The 22751-nt window shown below is 44.8% G+C and overlaps 1 protein-coding gene across 1 annotated transcript in view; it reads right to left on the bottom strand.

Annotated features, from left to right (window-relative positions):
- The window catches only part of LOC135528845 (pleckstrin homology domain-containing family O member 1-like), a 68906-nt gene that overhangs the window by 1936 nt on the left and 44219 nt on the right, over window positions 1-22751 (bottom strand). Inside the window, exons 3-6 of the mRNA XM_064957892.1 lie at window positions 9410-9550; window positions 8228-8332; window positions 3040-3141; window positions 1-2764 (exon numbers count right to left, since the gene is read on the bottom strand). The exon at window positions 1-2764 is cut by the window's left edge and continues 1936 nt beyond it. Coding sequence (XP_064813964.1) covers window positions 1976-2764; window positions 3040-3141; window positions 8228-8332; window positions 9410-9550 — 1137 coding nt within the window. The 3' untranslated portion in view covers window positions 1-1975. The remainder of the gene's footprint in view (window positions 2765-3039; window positions 3142-8227; window positions 8333-9409; window positions 9551-22751) is intronic.

The raw sequence follows: 22751 nt of genomic DNA, 5'->3' as shown, positions 1-22751 counted from the left end.
GGGAGGTCAGAGGTCAAGCATTAGCATCACTGTTAGCTAGCCGGAGGGATGCATTCATCAACAGCATTGTTTACACACATTGTACCTTTGAGAAGCTCAGATTTTCATAGAGTAGCGAGTTGAGTGACTGTCTTAGGTATCAAGGCGTTGGAACGATGCAGCCTGTATGTTTCTAGAAACACTAGATTGTCCTCACAAATATGTAGAACAGAATGAAAAGCCACATTAGACACATCTGTTCTCTCCAGTTTCCACCAGTTTCATCCTCTTGTTTTACATATTTACAGCCTTATAGTGCAATTCTGTTATTATTACTATTTTAGCAAATCACTTACAAGTGGTTCCTCTCCTCAATACTGCATCTGACCTCTATGTCATGCCTCCCACTCATACCAGACACACACAGACGCCATCCCGGCTCCATGGCTCTACGGTAGCATGATCATCACCACTCACACCAGACACACACAGACGCCATCCCGGCTCCATGGCTCTACAGTAGCATGATAATCACCACTCACACCAGACACACACAGACGCCATCCCGGCTCCATGGCTCTACAGTAGTATGATAATCACCACTCACACCAGACACACACAGACGCCATCCCGGCTCCATGGCTCTACAGTAGCATGATAAACACCACTCACACCAGACACACACAGACGCCATCCCGGCTCCATGGCTCTACAGTAGCATGATAATCACCACTCCCACCAGACACACACAGACGCCATCCCGGCTCCATGGCTCTACAGTAGCATGATAATCACCACTCACACCAGACACACACAGACGCCATCCCGGCTCCATGGCTCTACAGTAGCATGATCATCACCACTCACACCAGACACACACAGACGCCATCCCGGCTCCATGGCTCTACGGTAGCATGATAATCACCACTCACACCAGACACACACAGACGCCATCCCGGCTCCATGGCTCTACAGTAGCATGATCATCACCACTCACACCAGACACACACAGACGCCATCCCGGCTCCATGGCTCTACAGTAGCATGATCATCACCACTCACACCAGACACACACAGACGCCATCCCGGCTCCATGGCTCTAGAGCAGCATGAGAATCAATGGCTGCAGTGGCAACTGGCTGAAGACAACTGGCTGTCGGCCTACAGGAAAGGAACAGCCCTGTCCTAGTATGTACCATCTAGTAACAACACAACCCAGACAGACGTCCTCCATTTTGACTGTATCATATGGCTCATGGAACAGACAGAAACACCCTATGGAACGCCAGTGAGTTCTGACTATGTGAACTGGTTCCCCTCGTCCCTGTGAATCATAATGGACCAGCAGAGATGAGGAGTCCACTGAGCTCCATTCCCAGAGCAGCAGAGGGAGGGAGGGAGAATGCTGTACTGTACGGTGGGCTGCTGTTGGTTTTTAGAGTGGTGGTCGTTGGGAATCTGGCTCAGACCAACCTTCCAGTGTGTTGTGTAACAGAAAAAGGAAAACATTGACATTCCCAACATACGGGCTGGTCTGGACACCATGTTTCCCTTCCTGTAATCTGAGTCATCCTCAACCACTGTGTGTCTGTCCCTGGAGAGCAGAGCCCTTCTGATTCCCCGCCCAAACCTTGCAACATTCCCTCTTTGACAACCAACGCAGAGGAAAACAACACCCGACACTGCAGTATCACAAGGTCTTTCATCAGCATGTCAATACAGAGAGACTCCCTGGCCAACATGTACCTGAGTCCCTAGATTGGCCCCTTCCCTTTGCCCCTCACACCCTTCATCAAGCAGACATGTAAGGGCACAGTGGTCAAGAAAAGGGGACGTCGTTGGGCAACTGTATGCCCTCACTTTGTCACAGCATCAATAAAGTGACAGAACACAGAAGGAGAGAAACAGACATATTTAACAATATTGTGGCTTTGCATGTTGAGTTGTTTTTTTGCTCAGGGATTCATAGTCCAGTCTGTGTTGAGTTCTCTGACGGTCACATCATGCTCTTCCTGTAGTCAGTCTGCTTGCCACTGTTGGAGGGTGTGAGGGGTGAGAGGGAGGCAGGGGTGGTGGGCAGCGAGTCCAGCTGACGGTAGAGCGCCCTCAGCTCCTTCACCTCCTCTAGAACATCCTTGGCTTGACCCCATGTGGATGCTGCCTCCTTCAGCAGCCTCTCTGCCTCCGCCCGGGCCCCGTCCGAGGAACCCTTGGAGCCCTTGGAACCTGGCGAGTCCTTCCCTTTCCCCTTCCCCCGCTCCACCTCCTCCCCCTTCGCCCCCTGCACCTGCATCAGCAGCTCCTGAGTTCTCTCCAGCTTCTGAGCGATTAGGTCCTGCAGCTGGCTGATGGGCGGCAGGTTGCCCGGGGGGGCAGAGGTGGCAGAGCGGGGGATGGATGTCCTGGGTTTGGTGGCCTGCGTCCCGGAGTGTGAGAGGATCTCGTCCATGGAGGCGCAGCGGCTTTTCTCGGCCGGTGTGAGCCTCTTGCCTGGCTGAGGAGTGCAGGACTTCCCCATCGGGCTCTGAAGTTGCTGTTTATCGTCCCAGGTGACCCCGGTAACGCGCGGCAGGCTTTGGGACTTCCCAGTGACCTCTGTGGGAGGCGTTAGACAGATGCTACTGATGGCACCCTCTGTTTTGGACCTGAGGCAGTCGAGCTGAGTGGATTTGTCCAGGTTGGCCCGGAAGCTCTTGTCACAGGTGTCCTGGCCGTCTGTGCTGGGGCTGTCCTCCTCCTGGATCAGGTCAAGGGTCAACATGCCGTCAGAGGTAGAAGTGGAGGCCTGGATACGGAGCAAGGAGAAACAGTCTGTTAGTGATATTAGACACCGTAAGAAACACTGATATCAGGGTAAGGCCCATTGTGATTTAGTTAAGTTAGGAAATTAATTGGATTAAACTAATGAAAAATTCCAGTTGAAAGTAGTTTGATCATCACTATGTCCAACTGACTCATTGAATTAAAGCTCAATTGACAGAGTTGGAATTGTCTCCAACCAGCCGTTGTGGTAATATGGAGGGCTAAGACAAGAAATGCCAGGAGAAGCAGGATACCTACCACAGCCATGATGTGTCCTCGTGTAGGCAGGCGCCGTGTGTGAGGGATCTTAGCCCTGTCCCGTGTGAGATGGGACAGAAGATTTTCATCCTCAACCATGACCTGAAAGAAAGCAAGAAAAAAAGAAAGATGAAAGAGAGAGAGGGAGAGAGATAAAGGAGAGAGGAAGATAAAGGAGAAATAGAGGGAGCGAGAGAGAGAGAGAGAGAGAGAGAGAGAGAGGGAGAGAGATAAAGAGAGAGAGGAAGATAAAGGAAAATAGAGGGAGCGAGAGAGAGAGAGAGAGAGAGAGAGAGAGAGGGAGAGAGATAAAGGAGAGAGAGGAAGATAAAGGAGAAATAGAGGGAGAGAGAGAGAGAGAGAGAGAGGGAGAGAGATAAAGGAGAGAGAGGAAGATAAAGGAGAAATAGAGGGAGAGAGAGAGAGAGAGAGAGAGAGAGAGAGAGATAAAGGAGAGAGAGGAAGATAAAGGAGAAATAGAGGGAGCGAGAGAGAGAGAGAGAGAGAGAGGGAGAGAGATAATGGAACAGTCACATGTGGAGTGAGGGGATTGACATGCTTTCACATTAGCCTGAGGGCTGTGTTTGTGTCGGAGTGGGTTGGGTAGTTTATTGATCAGTATTATAGACCTAATCATGGATTGATTATCTACAGACATGAGATTCACTGGGCCAAATGGGCCACAACAATTTGCATAAGGCCTTGGGAAACAGGCTACTAACCTATAGATAACCTATAGCTAACCTATAGCTACACTGACAACCAAAACATCTGCACTGTTAACTAGTGATAACACTGTCTCCACTGATGAAGTGAGTTCAGCCCTATAGCTAACCTATAGCTAACCTATAGCTAACCTATAGCTACACTGATGACCAACACGTCTGCACTGTCATCTGGTGATAACACCGTCTCCACTGATGAAGTGAGTTCAGCCCTATAGCTAACCTATAGCTAACCTATAGCTAACCTATAGCTAACCTATAGCTACACTGATGACCAACACGTCTGCACTGTCATCTGGTGATAACACCGTCTCCACTGATGAAGTGAGTTCAGCCCTATAGCTAACCTATAGCTAACCTATAGCTAACCTATAGCTAACCTATAGCTACACTGATGACCAACACGTCTGCACTGTCATCTGGTGATAACACCGTCTCCACTGATGAAGTGAGTTCAGCCCTATAGCTAACCTATAGCTAACCTATAGCTAACCTATAGCTAACCTATAGCTACACTGATGACCAACACGTCTGCACTGTCATCTGGTGATAACACCGTCTCCACTGATGAAGTGAGTTCAGCCCTATAGCTAACCTATAGCTAACCTATAGCTAACCTATAGCTAACATATAGCTACACTGATGACCAACACGTCTGCACTGTTAACTAGTGATAACACCGTCTCCACTGATGAAGTGAGTTCAGCTGGAGTGTAGTTTATTCACTGGCTAGTGGGACTAAGCAACATGTCATATTTTATCCGCTGGGATTTTATGTCTAATATCAATGTCATAATTGTCAATTGGATCTGAAAGCTTTAAACCATTACATTATCAGGTGGAACGAGAAAAGATGGAGATGACCAGCATATGTGTGTAGTTAAGAGCACTAGGTTAGCTATCCAGGCTGCATCACAACCAGCTGTGATTGAGAGTCCCATAGGGTGGTGCACAATTGGCCCAGCATCGTCCGGATTTGGCCGGTGTAGGCCGTCATTGTAAATAAACTCCCAGTTCTGTACTGCCAATGACTGGAACGAATTTCAAAAATCACTGAAGCTGGAGACTCAAATCTCCCTCACTAACTTTAAGCATCAGCTGTCAGAGCAGCTCACAGATCATTGCACCTGTACACAGCCCATCTGTAAATAGCCCATCCAACTACCGCATCCCCATATTGTTGTTTATTTGTGCTCCTTTGCACCCCAGTATCTGTACTTGCACATTCATCTTCTGCACATCTATCACTCCAGTGTTTAATTGCTAAATTGTAATTATTTCACCACTACGGCCTATTTATTGCCTTACCTCTCTAATCTTACTACATTTGCATACACTGTGTATAGATTTTTTTCTATTGTGTTATTGACTGTGCATTTGTTTATTCCATGTATAACTCTGTGTTGTTGTTTGTGTCACACTGCTTTGCTTTATCTTGGCCAGGTCGCAATTGTAAATGAGAACTTGTTCTCAACTGGCCTACCTGGTAAAATAAAGGTAAAATAAAAAAATAAACAAATGTTCTTAACTGATTTGCCTAGTTAAATAAAGATGAAATTAATTTGCTTGCCAACATTATCCATCTCAGGTGTTTGCCAACATTATCCACCTCGTATGTTTGCCAACATTATCCATCTCAGGTGTTTACCAACATTATCCATCCCGGGGGTTTGCCTACATTATCCATCATCCATCTCAGGTGTTTGCCTACATTATCTATCTCCGGTGTTTGACAACATTATCCATCTTGGTGTTTTCCAACATTATCCATCTCCGGTGTTTGCCAACATTATCCATCTCGGGTGTTTGTCAACATTATCCATCTCGGTGTTTGCCAACATTATCCATCTCCGGTGTTTGCCAACATTATCCATCTCGGTGTTTGCCTACATTATCCATCTCGGTGTTTGCCGAAATTATCCATCTTGGGTGTTTGCCAACATTATCCATCTCCGGTGTTTGCCAACATGATCCATCTCCGGTGTTTGCCAACATTATCCATCTCCTGTGTTTGACAACATTATCCATCTCAGGTGTTTGCCAACATTATCCATCTCCGGTGTTTGCCAACATTATCCATCTCCGGTGTTTGCCAACATTATCCATCTCGGGTGTTTGCCAACATTATCCATCTCGGGTGTTTGCCAACATTATCCATCTCGGGTGTTTGCCTACATTATCCACCTCGGGTGTTTGTCAACATTATCCATCTCCGGTGTTTGCCAACTTTATCCATCTCGGTGTTGGACATAACACAGAGTGGGTTTAAATGGTGATTATATGATGGGTGCAACTTTTATGTTCTGCTAAACATACTGTTGTGTTATTTTGTAAGCTTGTCGCTCCATAATCATGTAATGTATGCAGTTACAGCTATTACCTGCCTTCTTTCTGACATGACAACCAATGACTAAACCCAAACTCAACCAGATGTATTTATCCATCATCCTTTGACAAAAACCTTGGATCAGCAATTGTCCCACATCCAATTGTCAACATGTATCTAGTTAATCTATTGTAAAACAATATTCTGGAGTCAATCTAGTATTTCTATGTGATACAGCCAACCAGGAGGAATCCACAGATTGAATAGAATTTTTGAGGATGTTTTAAAACGCCATCCAATCATGTGACTGTCTTGTCAGGGTACTATGTTCAGTATAAATGGCCCTGAACAAGGCAGTTAATCCACTGTTCCTAGGCCGTCATTGTAAATAAGAATTTGTTCTTAACTGACTTGCCTAGTTAAATAAAGGTTCAACTAAAATTAAAATTAAAATAAGGGTGTATTTAAGGGCGCTAGGTTTGCTTTTATACACATACATTATGTGTATTAAACACTTTCAACCAATGTTGCATTGCAATTCAATGCAGGTTTATCAACATAGATCTACAATACGTGTGTACCATCATGTAGGACTCCACCTGCGATAACCCTACAGTCGAGAGCAATGAAACACCATCCTGGTGAAAGAGTGAATCCCGTCTCTGATGTCATCAGGCCATTGAGCAGCAGAGACACTGGAGCCCTGGAGGTAATTGATATCTCTCACAGTGCTGGTGCTGTTGTTCCGAGTCCATCCACACGCCTGACCAGTCGTCCTCTAAATGTATTTTATTTTATGTGAAAGTAGCTCAATGTTTTATTCGTTCTGTTTCTTTAACAGTGATGACATGGTTTGGATAGTCATTGTGAGAGTGCTTCTGCTTCTCCCATCTATAGCTGTGTGATAGGGACCTGTACAGTTTGGGCCATCTATAGCTGTGTGATAAGGACCTGTACAGTTTGGGCCATCTATAGCTGTGTGATAGGGACCTGTACAGTTTGGGCCATCTATAGCTGTGTGATAGGGACCTGTACAGTTTGGGCCATCTATAGCTGTGTGATAGGGACCTGTACAGTTTGGGCCATCTATAGCTGTGTGATAGGGACCTGTACAGTTTGGGCCATCTATAGCTGTGTGATAGGGACCTGTACAGTTTGGGCCATCTATAGCTGTGTGATAGGGACCTGTACAGTTTGGGCCATCTATAGCTGTGTGATAGGGACCTGTACAGTTTGGGCCATCTATAGCTGTGTGATAGGGACCTGTACAGTTTGGGCCATCTATAGCTGTGTGATAGGGACCTGTACAGTTTGGGCCATCTATAGCTGTGTGATAGGGACCTGTACAGTTTGGGCCATCTATAGCTGTGTGATAGGGACCTGTACAGTTTGGGCCATCTATAGCTGTGTGATAGGGACCTGTACAGTTTGGGCCATCTATAGCTGTGTGATAGGGACCTGTACAGTTTGGGCCATCTATAGCTGTGTGATAGGGTCCGTGTGTGTGTGTGTGTGTGCTTGGGTGGGTGTGCTTTCGTTCATCAGTGTGTGTGTGCATGTGTCCATCCATGTGTGTGTGTGTTGGGGACTATGTGAAATGTGTGTGTTGTGGCCTTATATAAGGGTGGTGTTGACACGATGCGTTAAGTGCATAAAAGCTCAGAAGTGTGTGTGTGTGTGTATGTATATGTGTGTTTTAGTGTGTGTACATGTTATTTCACATCAAGCTGCTCCCCTACCGCCTGTCTATTGATGTCATCAGGGCGATTGACCTGCAGTGAGAAGGAGGGATGAAGGATCCATCCCATCATCCCCAAACAGAGAGGGAATCCTTTGATCAGCTGCCTCAGCTAGAAGACTGTCACAGCTGTCACCACCTGTCTCTCTTCTTTATAGAGGTCATTTCATCTACACTACACTAGACTGAAACCCAGAAAATGCCCTCATCAGGAAACCAGTTTAAGATAGAATGTAAGATACTATAACAGTTCCTTCTATTTCTGAAGTACTTTATACATGGATTCCATTCCTCAAAAGTGCTTTCAGTAAGATATCCTCTTGCAATTGGCCATGTGACTGATGAAGTGTTGTTTATAAGAGAGAGAGAGAGGAGAAGGAGAGTGGAGGTGTGCCTCACCTCATCCAGGATGCTGTTCTTGGATCTGGTGATTGCTCCATTTAAGGCGTTTATCCAGGACTCCTTCTCCTCTGGACTAACAGCCAGGAACACCAGGTTTGGGACCTGACAGACACAAACAAGAGACAGGGAATGTAAGAAGCCAGGGCCTTGCACAATATTGTGTAACTGAGCATGAAGGGAGCGTTGAAAATCCTAACATGCATATTTCTCAGTCAACCATCTGTAAGGGATACCTTTCATATAGGTACCATTCCAGAAACCCATATCACTCACGCACACATTCACACACAGATATGACCATATGGTGCTCTTTCTCCCACTGAGGCTACAGGAAACTGCAGCTGTGTGGAGACTCTGAGAATCTCTCTCAGTCTGTGTCTGTCTGTGTGCTGAAACACAAGCTTCCTCCCCTGACAACCCAACATGATACCCTATCCTCCTGCTGCTCTGAGGGTTCTGGGAGATCCTGCAGATGGTGTATGTCTGCGTGTGTATGAGTGTGTGTGCGCCTCTTTGAGTGTATGTGTGTGTTAGGGATGGGTATGAGTAATGGAGTACTGGAACAGAAGTCAATGCACCTTTATCACTGCCTCACCAGAAGAGCCTTTCCATGTTTCAAAGGTGAACTGGACTGGCAAACTGTCAGATTTCAAATGGTCTACAAGCATTGGGAATTTGACACTTTCACTCTGTTTCTCCAGTTAGTCTGTCCATCAGCGTTGGTGATCATATACTGGGTGTAGGAGTTGGAGGTGTGGCGAGTCTGGAACACAATGTCCCTGTGAAAGGGAGGGAACAGAAGGAGGGAGGGAACAGGGGGAGGGAGGGAACAGACAGAGGGAGGGAGGACAGTGTCTCTGGGCAGAGACAGAGGTGGGAGGAGCTAAGTAGAGTCAAAGGGGATCATGGCTAATGACCAAGGACAGGGTGTACAGGGTGGTGGCTCCGTCTGGCGAGCCGAGTCAGGCGAGTGTCAATCAGCCTGTCAATCAATCTGGCTGCTGTGACTGATCTGACTATGTTAATGTCTGGCTACAGTACCGTGAAACTCATCTCAACAGTGAGTTTAAGATGTAAGTATTGATTGTGTTGCTATTGTGGTACAGTACTTTGAGGTACAGGTTTGCTCTTTCCAAGGTTCTAGATCTGGGTTCTTGTGGACACTTCCTGTGGACCCACCGTGTTGCCTGGGGTTCTGGAGCGCAGCAGGGTGAACTTGCTGTGGTTCTTCTTGCTGCGGCTCTTGGCCTTGCGGAGCTCCTCAGAACGCTCGTAATCCGTCAGGTCAACCACCTCCTGGATCTTCTTCTCATCCTTCACCTGCAGATAGACACAATGGACAGATGTTTCAGATGTTTGAGATAGACACAATGGACAGATGTTTCAGATGTTTGAGATAGACACAATGGACAGATGTTTCAGATGTTTGAGATAGACACAATAGACAGATGTTTCAGATGTTTGAGATAGACACAATGGACAGATGGCGATGTTTCAGATAGACACAATGGATAGATGGCGATGTTTCAGATAGACACAATGGACATATGTTTCAGATAGACACAATAGACAGATGTTTCAGATGTTTGAGATAGACACAATGGACAGATGACGATGTTTCAGATAGATACAATGGACAGATGGCGATGTTTCAGATAGACACAATAGACAGATGCTTCAGATAGACACAATAGACAGATGTTTCAGATGTTTGAGATAGACACAATGGACAGATGACGATGTTTCAGATAGATACAATGGACAGATGGCGATGTTTCAGATAGACACAATAGACAGATGCTTCAGATAGACACAATAGACAGATGTTTCAGATGTTTGAGATAGACACAATGGACAGATGATGATGTTTCAGATAGATACAATGGACAGATGGCGATGTTTCAGATAGACACAATAGACAGATGCTTCAGATAGACACAATAGACAGGTGTTTCAGGTAGACACAATGGACAGATGTTTCAGATGACACAATAGACAGATGTTTCAGATGACACAATAGACAGATGTTTCAGATATACACAATGGACAGATGGAGATTTTTCAGATAGACACAATAGACAGATAGAGATGTTTCAGATAGACAAAATGGACAGATGGAGATGTTTCAGATAGACACAATGGACAGATGTTTCAGATAGACACAATAGAAGATGTTTCAGATAGACACAATAGACAGATTGAGATGTTCCAGATAGACACAATGGAGAGATGGAGATGTTTCAGATAGACACAGTAGATAGATGGAAATGTTTCAGATAGACAATAGATAGATGGAGATGTTTCAGATAGACACAGTAGATAGATGGAAATGTTTCAGATAGACAATAGATAGATGAAGATGTTTCAGATAGACAATAGATAGATGGAGATGTTTCAGATAGACACAGTGGATAGATGGAAATGTTTCAGATAGACAATAGACAGATGGAGAGGTTTCAGATAGACACAGTAGATAGATGAAGATGTTTCAGATAGACAATAGATAGATGGAGATGTTTCAGATAGACAATAGATAGATGGAGATGTTTCAGATAGACACAGTAGATAGATGGAGATGTTTCAGATAGACAATAGATAGATGGAGATGTTTCAGATAGACAATAGATAGATGGAGATGTTTCAGATAGACAATAGATAGATGGAGATGTTTCAGATAGACACAGTAGATAGATGGAGATGTTTCAGATAGACAATAGATAGATGGAGATGTTTCAGATAGACAATAGATAGATGGAGATGTTTCAGATAGACACAGTAGATAGATGGATATGTTTCAGATAGACACAGTAGATAGATGGAGATGTTTCAGATAGACAATAGATAGATGGAGATGTTTCAGATAGACAATAGATAGATGGAGATGTTTCAGATAGACAATAGATAGATGGAGATGTTTCAGATAGACAATAGATAGATGGAGATGTTTCAGATAGACACAGTAGATAGATGGAGATGTTGAACAGAAAGCTAAGACTCCAATACAGATGTCAACTTCAACAGAATGAACTGTATGAACTGTAATAGTGTATTCTGTGTCCCTGAAAACTGTGAGAGAGATACAAAGGATGTCCCCCATGTGATATGTGAGGCTGTATGGTGTAAAGGCGGAGCAAGCAGGCACGAAGTCACTAAAATAGAAACAAAGGCAGTCATCCAATAATGCTGCAGGGCGCAGATAGGGCAGGAGGCCATCAATTCTTGAAGGACACAACCGGTCCGGAACATGCTGGACTAATCACAATGTGCACAATAAGCCCCAACCCCAAACCCTTCCTAGACACAAACTCCCTCATGTTCCGGGTTGTTAATAACTTGTGTTATTAATCTGACGTCCCCCCCCCCGCCCCACCACCAAACACATCCCAGGACAAAGGCAATAGACTGAACAGGCAGCACCCAGTGACAACACAACAGCTAATTGGATTAAGGTCAGACACGGCTTTGTGTCTGTCCACAACAATGCTAAAACCACACCAGGAGACCACTTATGAGGTCTGGGAAAAATTTGAGAAGATTAGATTTATGGATATTGTTACCCTTTAATTCAAGTGTACACCTAGCAAGAGGCTGTTGTTTAGTGTGTTTTTGTAGCACACATATGATGGTAGAGTTTGCTAAACAAATAACCACTGGATTTATGGAAATAATAATTAAATTGTTCTGCCAGGTCAGAATAGGCTACTCTGTAGATAACATTTAACTGAGAAGTTTTTTGGGAAAGCCTTTCCATCTACCAGAAGACTGTTTTCATTAGCATCATCGCTAACCGCTACACAAAGAGGTAGATGTGCTCACCTCACATACGCAGACAGGGGGATTTCTCGTTGCCTATTCAGGAAGTTGCAAGAAATATGAATCACTGATGCAGTCTGTTCATTTCTATCCTACTAAGTTCAATAAATGTTTGAACATCATTGAATTATGTTTAAATCTCTGGATTCGGTGATTCCGTCCACTTTCTCCACATCACAGATTTTATATGGCCCTAGGTTTGTAAGAGGTCACCAGTAAAGTGTCGCCATCTTAACCCTCCCCAGGTGGCATGGTGGCACTGTGAGATCAGGTCCGGGGCAGCCAGTTGCTAAATGGGGCACAGCTGTGGGCCTATGACACAACCCCCACGGGACCGTCTATCGTGGGACAGTGTGACGGCATGACAGCCATCCTCCCCATAAAGTTAAACGTTTTATTGGGCGTACAAAAGACTAAATTAAAATCTTGTTAAACTTTCGTACATAAATGTGCCTCAGTGAGTCAACATACCGCTCGCTGCCTCTCGTGATTTTAGTTTTCTGAACCTTGGTGGAGCCATACACACTCCTTAGAACAGGGTTTCCCCAACTGGGTCCTGGGGACCCCCAGGGGGGCACGTTTTGGTTTCTGAACCTTGGTGGAGCCATACACACTCCTTAGAGCAGGGTTTCCCCAACTGGGTCCTGGGGACCCCCAGGGGGGGCACGTTTTGGTTTCTGAACCTTGGTGGAGCCATACACACTCCTTAGAGCAGGGTTTCCCCAACTGGGTCCTGGGGACCCCCAGGGGGGGCACGTTTTGGTTTCTGAACCTTGGTGGAGCCATACACACTCCTTAGAGCAGGGTTTCCCCAACTGGGTCCTGGGGACCCCCAGGGGGGGCACGTTTTGGTTTCTGAACCTTGGTGGAGCCATACACACTCCTTAGAGCAGGGTTTCCCCAACTGGGTCCTGGGGACCCCCAGGGGGGGCACGTTTTGGTTTCTGAACCTTGGTGGAGCCATACACACTCCTTAGAACAGGGTTTCTCTAACTGGGTCCTGGGGACCCCCATGGGGGCACGTTTTGGTTTCTGCCCTAACACTACACAGCTGATTGATGATCAAATAATCAACTAATCATCAAGCTTACTTGAATAGGAGCAAAAACTAAAACGTGCAGCCCTGGGGCTCCCGAGAACCGAGTTTGAGAAACGCTGCTGTAGAACAATCAAAAGGCCTGTTTGCATTGAGACAAGGCAGATATCTGTTCGTTATCTAGCTGGTAAGCTAATGGTCAGACATCCAGTCAGGAAAAAGATTAATACATGTATTTAGAAAATGGGTTTATAATAATACTTATTTGTGCTTTCAGACAGGAATAACAATTCAAAAACAGAAATGGTTGTTTCATAAACATGATACATTTGGGTGATTTAAAGTGTTTACAAAGGATTAGATTTCAGCTATACGGCACCGCTGTTGGGAGATGTGTTGTGGCCCTGGGTGGGTGAGTGAGTTGGGCTGTGGGTTTAGGATTGAAAGAGTAGATGGCACCCGACAGAAGGTTTTGGAGATATCATAACCCTCGGCCACCCCCTTCCCTCCCAACACATGTCCCCCTCAGCGCTGACACTCACTTTAGTTTTAATCCCCCCCCACACACACTTTGTCACTCCTCATCAGGGAGGGGGTTGGCCCTGAGCCAATGTGATGTTGGAGCTCAGAGCCACAAAGCCAGACTTGAGTCTGTCTTCCTCTTTCTCTGTGACAGTGTCTGGGACTGATAACCACAGACTGTATGCATCATACTGTCTATCCACCATACTGTCTATCCACCACACTGTCTATCCACAACACTGTCTATCCACCACACTGTCTATCCACCATACTGTCTATCCACCACACTGTCTATCCACCATACTGTCTATCCACCGTACTGTCTATCCACAACACTGTCTATCCACCATACTGTCTATCCACCATACTGTCTATCCACAACACTGTCTATCCACCATACTGTCTATCCACCATACTGTCTATCCACCACACTGTCTATCCACCATACTGTCTATCCACCGTACTGTCTATCCACAACACTGTCTATCCACCATACTGTCTATCCACCATACTGTCTATCCACAACACTGTCTATCCACAACACTGTCTATCCACCATACTGTCTATCCACCATACTGTCTATCCACCATACTGTCTATCCACCATACTGTCTATCCACAACACTGTCTATCCACAACACTGTCTATCCACCATACTGTCTATCCACCATACTGTCTATCCACCATACTGTCAATCCACCATACTGTCTATCCACCATACTGTCAATCCACCATACTGTCTATCCACCATACTGTCTATCCACCATACTGTCTATCCACCATACTGTCTATCCACCATACTGTCAATCCACCATACTGTCTATCCACCATACTGTCTATCCACCACACTGTCTATCCACCGTACTGTCTATCCACCGTACTGTCTATCCACAACACTGTCTATCCACCATACTGTCTATCCACCATACTGTCTATCCACCACACTGTCTATCCACCACACTGTCTATCCACCATACTGTCTATCCACCATACTGTCTATCCACCACACTGTCTATCCACCATACTGTCTATCCACCGTACTGTCTATCCACCACACTGTCTATCCACCATACTGTCTATCCACCATACTGTCTATCCACCACACTGTCTATCCACCATACTGTCTATCCACCGTACTGTCTATCCACCACACTGTCTATCCACCACACTGTCTATCCACCATACTGTCTATCCACCACACTGTCTATCCACCATACTGTCTATCCACCACACTGTCTATCCACCACACTGTCTATCCACCACACTGTCTATCCACCGTACTGTCTATCCACAACACTGTCTATCCACCATACTGTCTATGCACCATACTGTCTATCCACCATACTGTCTATCCACCGTACTGTCTATCCACCGTACTGTCTATCCACCATACTGTCTATCCACCATACTGTCTATCCACCATACTGTCTATCCACCATACTGTCTATCCACCGTACTGTCTATCCATCATACTGTCTATCCACCATACTGTCTATCCACCACACTGTCTATCCACCATACTGTCTATGCACCATACTGTCTATCCACCATACTGTCTATCCACCATACTGTCTATCCACCGTACTGTCTATCCACCGTACTGTCTATCCACCATACTGTCTATCCACCATACTGTCTATCCACCATACTGTCTATCCACCATACTGTCTATCCACCGTACTGTCTATGCATCATACTGTCTATCCACCATACTGTCTATCCACCACACTGTCTATCCACCGTACTGTCTATCCACCATACTGTCTATCCACCATACTGTCTATCCACCATACTGTCTATCCGCCACACTGTCTATCCACAACACTGTCTATCCACCACACTGTCTATCCACCGTACTGTCTATCCACCATACTGTCTATCCACCATACTGTCTATCCACCATACTGTCTATCCACCACACTGTCTATCCACCACACTGTCTATCCACCATACTGTCTATCCACCATACTGTCTATCCACCATACTGTCTATCCACCATACTGTCTATCCACAACACTGTCTATCCACCATACTGTCTATCCACCATACTGTCTATCCACCACACTGTCTATCCACCACACTGTCTATCCACCGTACTGTCTATCCACAACACTGTCTATCCACCATACTGTCTATCCACCATACTGTCTATCCACCACACTGTCTATCCACCATACTGTCTATCCACCACACTGTCTATCCACCATACTGTCTATCCACCACACTGTCTATCCACCATACTGTCTATCCACCATACTGTCTATCCACCACACTGTCTATCCACCATACTGTCTATCCACCACACTGTCTATCCACCACACTGTCTATCCACCGTACTGTCTATCCACCATACAGTCTATCCACCATACTGTCTATCCACCACACTGTCTATACACCATACTGTCTATCCACCATACTGGCTATCCACCACACTGTCTATCCACAACACTGTCTATCCACAACACTGTCTATCCACCATACTGTCTATCCACCATACTGTCTATCCACCATACTGTCTATCCACCATACTGTCTATCCACAACACTGTCTATCCACCACACTGTCTATCCACCATACTGTCTATCCACCATACTGTCTATCCACCATACTATCTATCCACCGTACTGTCTATCCACCATACTGTCTATCCACCATACTGTCTATCCACAACACTGTCTATCCACCATACTGTCTATCCACCATACTGTTTATCCACCGTACTGTCTATCCACCGTACTGTCTATCCACCGTACTGTCTATCCACCATACTGTCTATCCACCACACTGTCTATCCACCATACTGTCTATCCACCATACTGTCTATCCACCATACTGTCTATCCACCATACTGTCTATCCACCACACTGTCTATCCACCATACTGTCTATCCACCATACTGTCTATCCACCATACTGTCTATCCACAACACTGTCTATCCACCATACTGTCTATCCACCACACTGTCTATCCACCGTACTGTCTATCCACCGTACTGTCTATCCACCATACTGTCTATCCACCACACTGTCTATCCACCACACTGTCAATCCACCATACTGTCTATCCACCATACTGTCTATCCACCATACTGTCTATCCACCATACTGTCTATCCACCATACTGTCTATACACCACACTGTCTATCCACCATACTGTCTATCCACCATACTGTCTATCCACCACACTGTCTATCCACCACACTGTCTATCCACCATACTGTCTATCCACCATACTGTCTATCCACAACACTGTCTATCCACCATACTGTCTATCCACCACACTGTCTATCCACCATACTGTCTATCCACCATACTGTCTATCCACCACACTGTCTATCCACCATACTGTCTATCCACCATACTGTCTATCCACCATACTGTCTATCCACCATACTGTCTATCCACCATACTGTCTATCCACCATACTGTCTATCCACAACACTGTCTATCCACCATACTGTCTATCCACCACACTGTCTATCCACCGTACTGTCTATCCACCGTACTGTCTATCCACCATACTGTCTATCCACCACACTGTCTATCCACCACACTGTCAATCCACCATACTGTCTATCCACCATACTGTCTATCCACCATACTGTCTATCCACCATACTGTCTATCCACCATACTGTCTATCCACCACACTGTCTATCCACCATACTGTCTATCCACCATACTGTCTATCCACCACACTGTCTATCCACCATACTGTCTATCCACCATACTGTCTATCCACCATACTGTCTATCCACAACACTGTCTATCCAACATACTGTCTATCCACCACACTGTCTATCCACCATACTGTCTATCCACCACACTGTCTATCCACCATACTGTCTATCCACCATACTGTCTATCCACCATACTGTCTATCCACCATACTGTCTATCCACAACACTGTCTATCCACCACACTGTCTATCCACCACACTGTCTATCCACCATACTGTCTATCCACCATACTGTCTATCCACCATACTGTCTATCCACCATACTGTCTATCCACCACACTGTCTATCCACAACCCTGTCTATCCACCATACTGTCTATCCACCACACTGTCTATCCACCACACTGTCTATCCACCACACTGTCTATCCACCACACTGTCTATCCACCACACTGTCTATCCACCATACTGTCTATCCACCATACTGTCTATCCACCATACTGTCTATCCACCACACTGTCTATCCACCATACTGTCTATCCACCATACTGTCTATCCACCACACTGTCTATCCACCACACTGTCTATCCACCACACTGTCTATCCTCCACACTGTCTATCCACCATACTGTCTATCCACCACACTGTCTATCCACCACACTGTCTATCCACCATACTGTCTATCCACAACACTGTCTATCCACCATACTGTCTATCCACCACACTGTCTATCCACCGTACTGTCTATCCACCGTACTGTCTATCCACCATACTGTCTATCCACCACACTGTCTATCCACCACACTGTCAATCCACCATACTGTCTATCCACCATACTGTCTATCCACCATACTGTCTATCCACCATACTGTCTATCCACCATACTGTCTATCCACCATACTGTCTATACACCACACTGTCTATCCACAACACTGTCTATCCACCATACTGTCTATCCACCACACTGTCTATCCACCACACTGTCTATCCACCATACTGTCTATCCACCATACTGTCTATCCACAACACTGTCTATCCACCATACTGTCTATCCACCACACTGTCTATCCACCACACTGTCTATCCACCATACTGTCTATCCACCACACTGTCTATCCACCATACTGTCTATCCACCATACTGTCTATCCACCATACTGTCTATCCACCATACTGTCTATCCACCATACTGTCTATCCACAACACTGTCTATCCACCATACTGTCTATCCACCACACTGTCTATCCACCGTACTGTCTATCCACCGTACTGTCTATCCACCATACTGTCTATCCACCACACTGTCTATCCACCACACTGTCAATCCACCATACTGTCTATCCACCATACTGTCTATCCACCATACTGTCTATCCACCATACTGTCTATCCACCATACTGTCTATCCACCACACTGTCTATCCACCATACTGTCTATCCACCATACTGTCTATCCACCACACTGTCTATCCACCATACTGTCTATCCACCATACTGTCTATCCACCATACTGTCTATCCACAACACTGTCTATCCACCATACTGTCTATCCACCACACTGTCTATCCACCATACTGTCTATCCACCACACTGTCTATCCACCATACTGTCTATCCACCATACTGTCTATCCACCATACTGTCTATCCACCATACTGTCTATCCACAACACTGTCTATCCACCACACTGTCTATCCACCACACTGTCTATCCACCATACTGTCTATCCACCATACTGTCTATCCACCATACTGTCTATCCACCATACTGTCTATCCACCACACTGTCTATCCACAACCCTGTCTATCCACCATACTGTCTATCCACCACACTGTCTATCCACCATACTGTCTATCCACCACACTGTCTATCCACCACACTGTCTATCCACCACACTGTCTATCCACCATACTGTCTATCCACCATACTGTCTATCCACCATACTGTCTATCCACCACACTGTCTATCCACCATACTGTCTATCCACCATACTGTCTATCCACCACACTGTCTATCCACCACACTGTCTATCCACCACACTGTCTATCCTCCACACTGTCTATCCACCGTACTGTCTATCCACCATACTGTCTATCCACCATACTGTCTATCCACCATACTGTCTATCCACCATACTGTCTATCCACCACACTGTCTATCCACCATACTGTCTATCCACCATACTGTCTATCCGCAGACACCAGTTCTTTCCTCTCTCTTCTACTGACGAAAAAGCAAATCTTGTCACATTCATTCTGACACCTTTAAGTCACAGGACTCTGTCACCTTGTCATCTTCTATGACTTCCTGTGGTTGAGTGGAGAGACACCCTGTACTGTCCACTGTATGATTTCAGAAGGGAGAAGACCAGACATGGTGTGACCGTGCTTTGCCTCAAACACCACCCTGGTTGGTTTACTGTCAGAAAGCCTCTCTCTCAACTGGTTCCCAGCGCACAGCAGGACCTGCGCTGACGTCACTTGACCGCTCAGCACAACTAGGCCCTCGCTAAGTGGCAATCAATTTCCATTAGTGGAGCAGGATAGAGACTGACCAAACTGTGCAGAAGCTTTAGGACACACGCATGGCTGGATGCAAGGCTGGACCTGGGAGACAGTAGGACAAGATAGGCAGCAGGGCAATGCCAACGCTAGTCCAGTCAACTGACTCTACACTCTTCTTCCCTCTCAGAGGTGCCTCCAGAACGCAGTGGTCAGGCCAACATCGTTACTCTTAGAACTCAAAGGCAGCATATTGCAAGTCAGCAATGTCTGAACCTACTGTATAGAATGGGAGAGAGGAGGGAGTGTCACATGATACTGTTTCAGTTGGGTTTAGTGGTCAGGGCAGGAGATATATTAATACTGTTTCAGTTGGGTTTAGTGGTCAGGGCAGGAGATATATTAATACTGTTTCAGTTGGGTTTAGTGGTCAGGACAGGAGATATATTAATACTGTTTCAGTTGGGTTTAGTGATCAGGACAGGAGATATATTAATACTGTTTCAGTTGGGTTTAGTGGTCAGGACAGGAGATATATTAATACTGTTTCAGTTGGGTTTAGTGGTCAGGACAGGAGATACCTGTATATTAATACTGTTTCAGTTGGGTTTAGTGGTCAGGACAGGAGATATATTAATACTGTTTCAGTTGGGTTTAGTGGTCAGGACAGGAGATATATTAATACTGTTTCAGTTGGGTTTAGTGGTCAGGACAGGAGATATATTAATACTGTTTCAGTTGGGTTTAGTGATCAGGACAGGAGATATATTAATACTGTTTCAGTTGGGTTTAGTGATCAGGACAGGAGATATATTAATACTGTTTCAGTTGGGTTTAGTGGTCAGGACAGGAGATATATTAATACTGTTTCAGTTGGGTTTAGTGATCAGGACAGGAGATATATTAATACTGTTTCAGTTGGGTTTAGTGGTCAGGGCAGGAGATATATTAATACTGTTTCAGTTGGGTTTAGTGGTCAGGACAGGAGATATATTAATACTGTTTCAGTTGGGTTTAGTGGTCAGGACAGGAGATATATTAATACTGTTTCAGTTGGGTTTAGTGATCAGGACAGGAGATATATTAATACTGTTTCAGTTGGGTTTAGTGGTCAGGGCAGGAGATATATTAATACTGTTTCAGTTGGGTTTAGTGGTCAGAACAGGAGATACCTGTATATTAATACTGTTTCAGTTGGGTTTAGTGGTCAGGACAGGAGATATATTAATACTGTTTCAGTTGGGTTTAGTGGTCAGGACAGGAGATATATTAATACTGTTTCAGTTGGGTTTAGTGATCAGGACAGGATATATATTAATACTGTTTCAGTTGGGTTTAGTGATCAGGACAGGAGATATATTAATACTGTTTCAGTTGGGTTTAGTGGTCAGAACAGGAGATATATTAATACTGTTTCAGTTGGGTTTAGTGGTCAGGACAGGAGATATATTAATACTGTTTCAGTTGGGTTTAGTGATCAGGACAGGAGATATATTAATACTGTTTCAGATGGGTTTAGTGGTCAGGGCAGGAGATATATTAATACTGTTTCAGTTGGGTTTAGTGGTCAGGGCAGGACATATATTAATACTGTTTCAGTTGGGTTTAGTGGTCAGGACAGGAGATATATTGATACTGTTTCAGTTGGGTTTAGTGGTCAGGACAGGAGATATATTAATACTGTTTCAGTTGGGTTTAGTGGTCAGGAAAGGAGATATATTAATACTGTTTCAGTTGGGTTTAGTGGTCAGGGCAGGAGATATATTAATACTGTTTCAGTTGGGTTTAGTGGTCAGGACAGGAGATATATTAATACTGTTTCAGTTGGGTTTAGTGGTCAGGACAGGAGATATATTAATACTGTTTCAGTTGGGTTTAGTGGTCAGGACAGGAGATATATTAATACTGTTTCAGTTGGGTTTAGTGGTCAGAACAGGAGATACCTGTATATTAATACTGTTTCAGTTGGGTTTAGTGGTCAGGACAGGAGATATATTAATACTGTTTCAGTTGGGTTTAGTGGTCAGGACAGGAGATATATTAATACTGTTTCAGTTGGGTTTAGGGGTAAGAACAGGAGATACCTGTATATTAATACAGTTTCAGTTGGGTTTAGTGGTCAGGGCAGGAGATATATTAATACTGTTTCAGTTGGGTTTAGTGGTCAGAACAGGAGATATATTAATACTGTTTCAGTTGGGTTTAGTGGTCAGGACAGGAGATATATTAATACTGTTTCAGTTGGGTTTAGTGATCAGGACAGGAGATATATTAATACTGTTTCAGTTGGGTTTAGTGGTCAGGACAGGAGATATATTAATACTGTTTCAGTTGGGTTTAGTGGTCAGGACAGGAGATACCTGTATATTAATACTGTTTCAGTTGGGTTTAGTGGTCAGGACAGGAGATATATTAATACTGTTTCAGTTGGGTTTAGTGGTCAGGACAGGAGATATATTAATACTGTTTCAGTTGGGTTTAGTGGTCAGGACAGGAGATATATTAATACTGTTTCAGTTGGGTTTAGTGGTCAGAACAGGAGATACCTGTATATTAATACTGTTTCAGTTGGGTTTAGTGGTCAGGACAGGAGATATATTAATACTGTTTCAGTTGGGTTTAGTGGTCAGGACAGGAGATATATTAATACTGTTTCAGTTGGGTTTAGGGGTAAGAACAGGAGATACCTGTATATTAATACAGTTTCAGTTGGGTTTAGTGGTCAGGGCAGGAGATATATTAATACTGTTTCAGTTGGGTTTAGTGGTCAGAACAGGAGATATATTAATACTGTTTCAGTTGGGTTTAGTGGTCAGGACAGGAGATATATTAATACTGTTTCAGTTGGGTTTAGTGATCAGGACAGGAGATATATTAATACTGTTTCAGTTGGGTTTAGTGGTCAGGACAGGAGATATATTAATACTGTTTCAGTTGGGTTTAGTGGTCAGGACAGGAGATACCTGTATATTAATAC

The sequence above is a fragment of the Oncorhynchus masou genome, unplaced genomic scaffold (assembly GCF_036934945.1).
Source record: "Oncorhynchus masou masou isolate Uvic2021 unplaced genomic scaffold, UVic_Omas_1.1 unplaced_scaffold_1048, whole genome shotgun sequence".
NCBI classification, from domain to species: Eukaryota; Metazoa; Chordata; class Actinopteri; order Salmoniformes; family Salmonidae; genus Oncorhynchus; species Oncorhynchus masou.
Note: the sequence above shows the minus strand (reverse complement) of the source record. Positions and strands in the feature narration are given on the sequence as shown.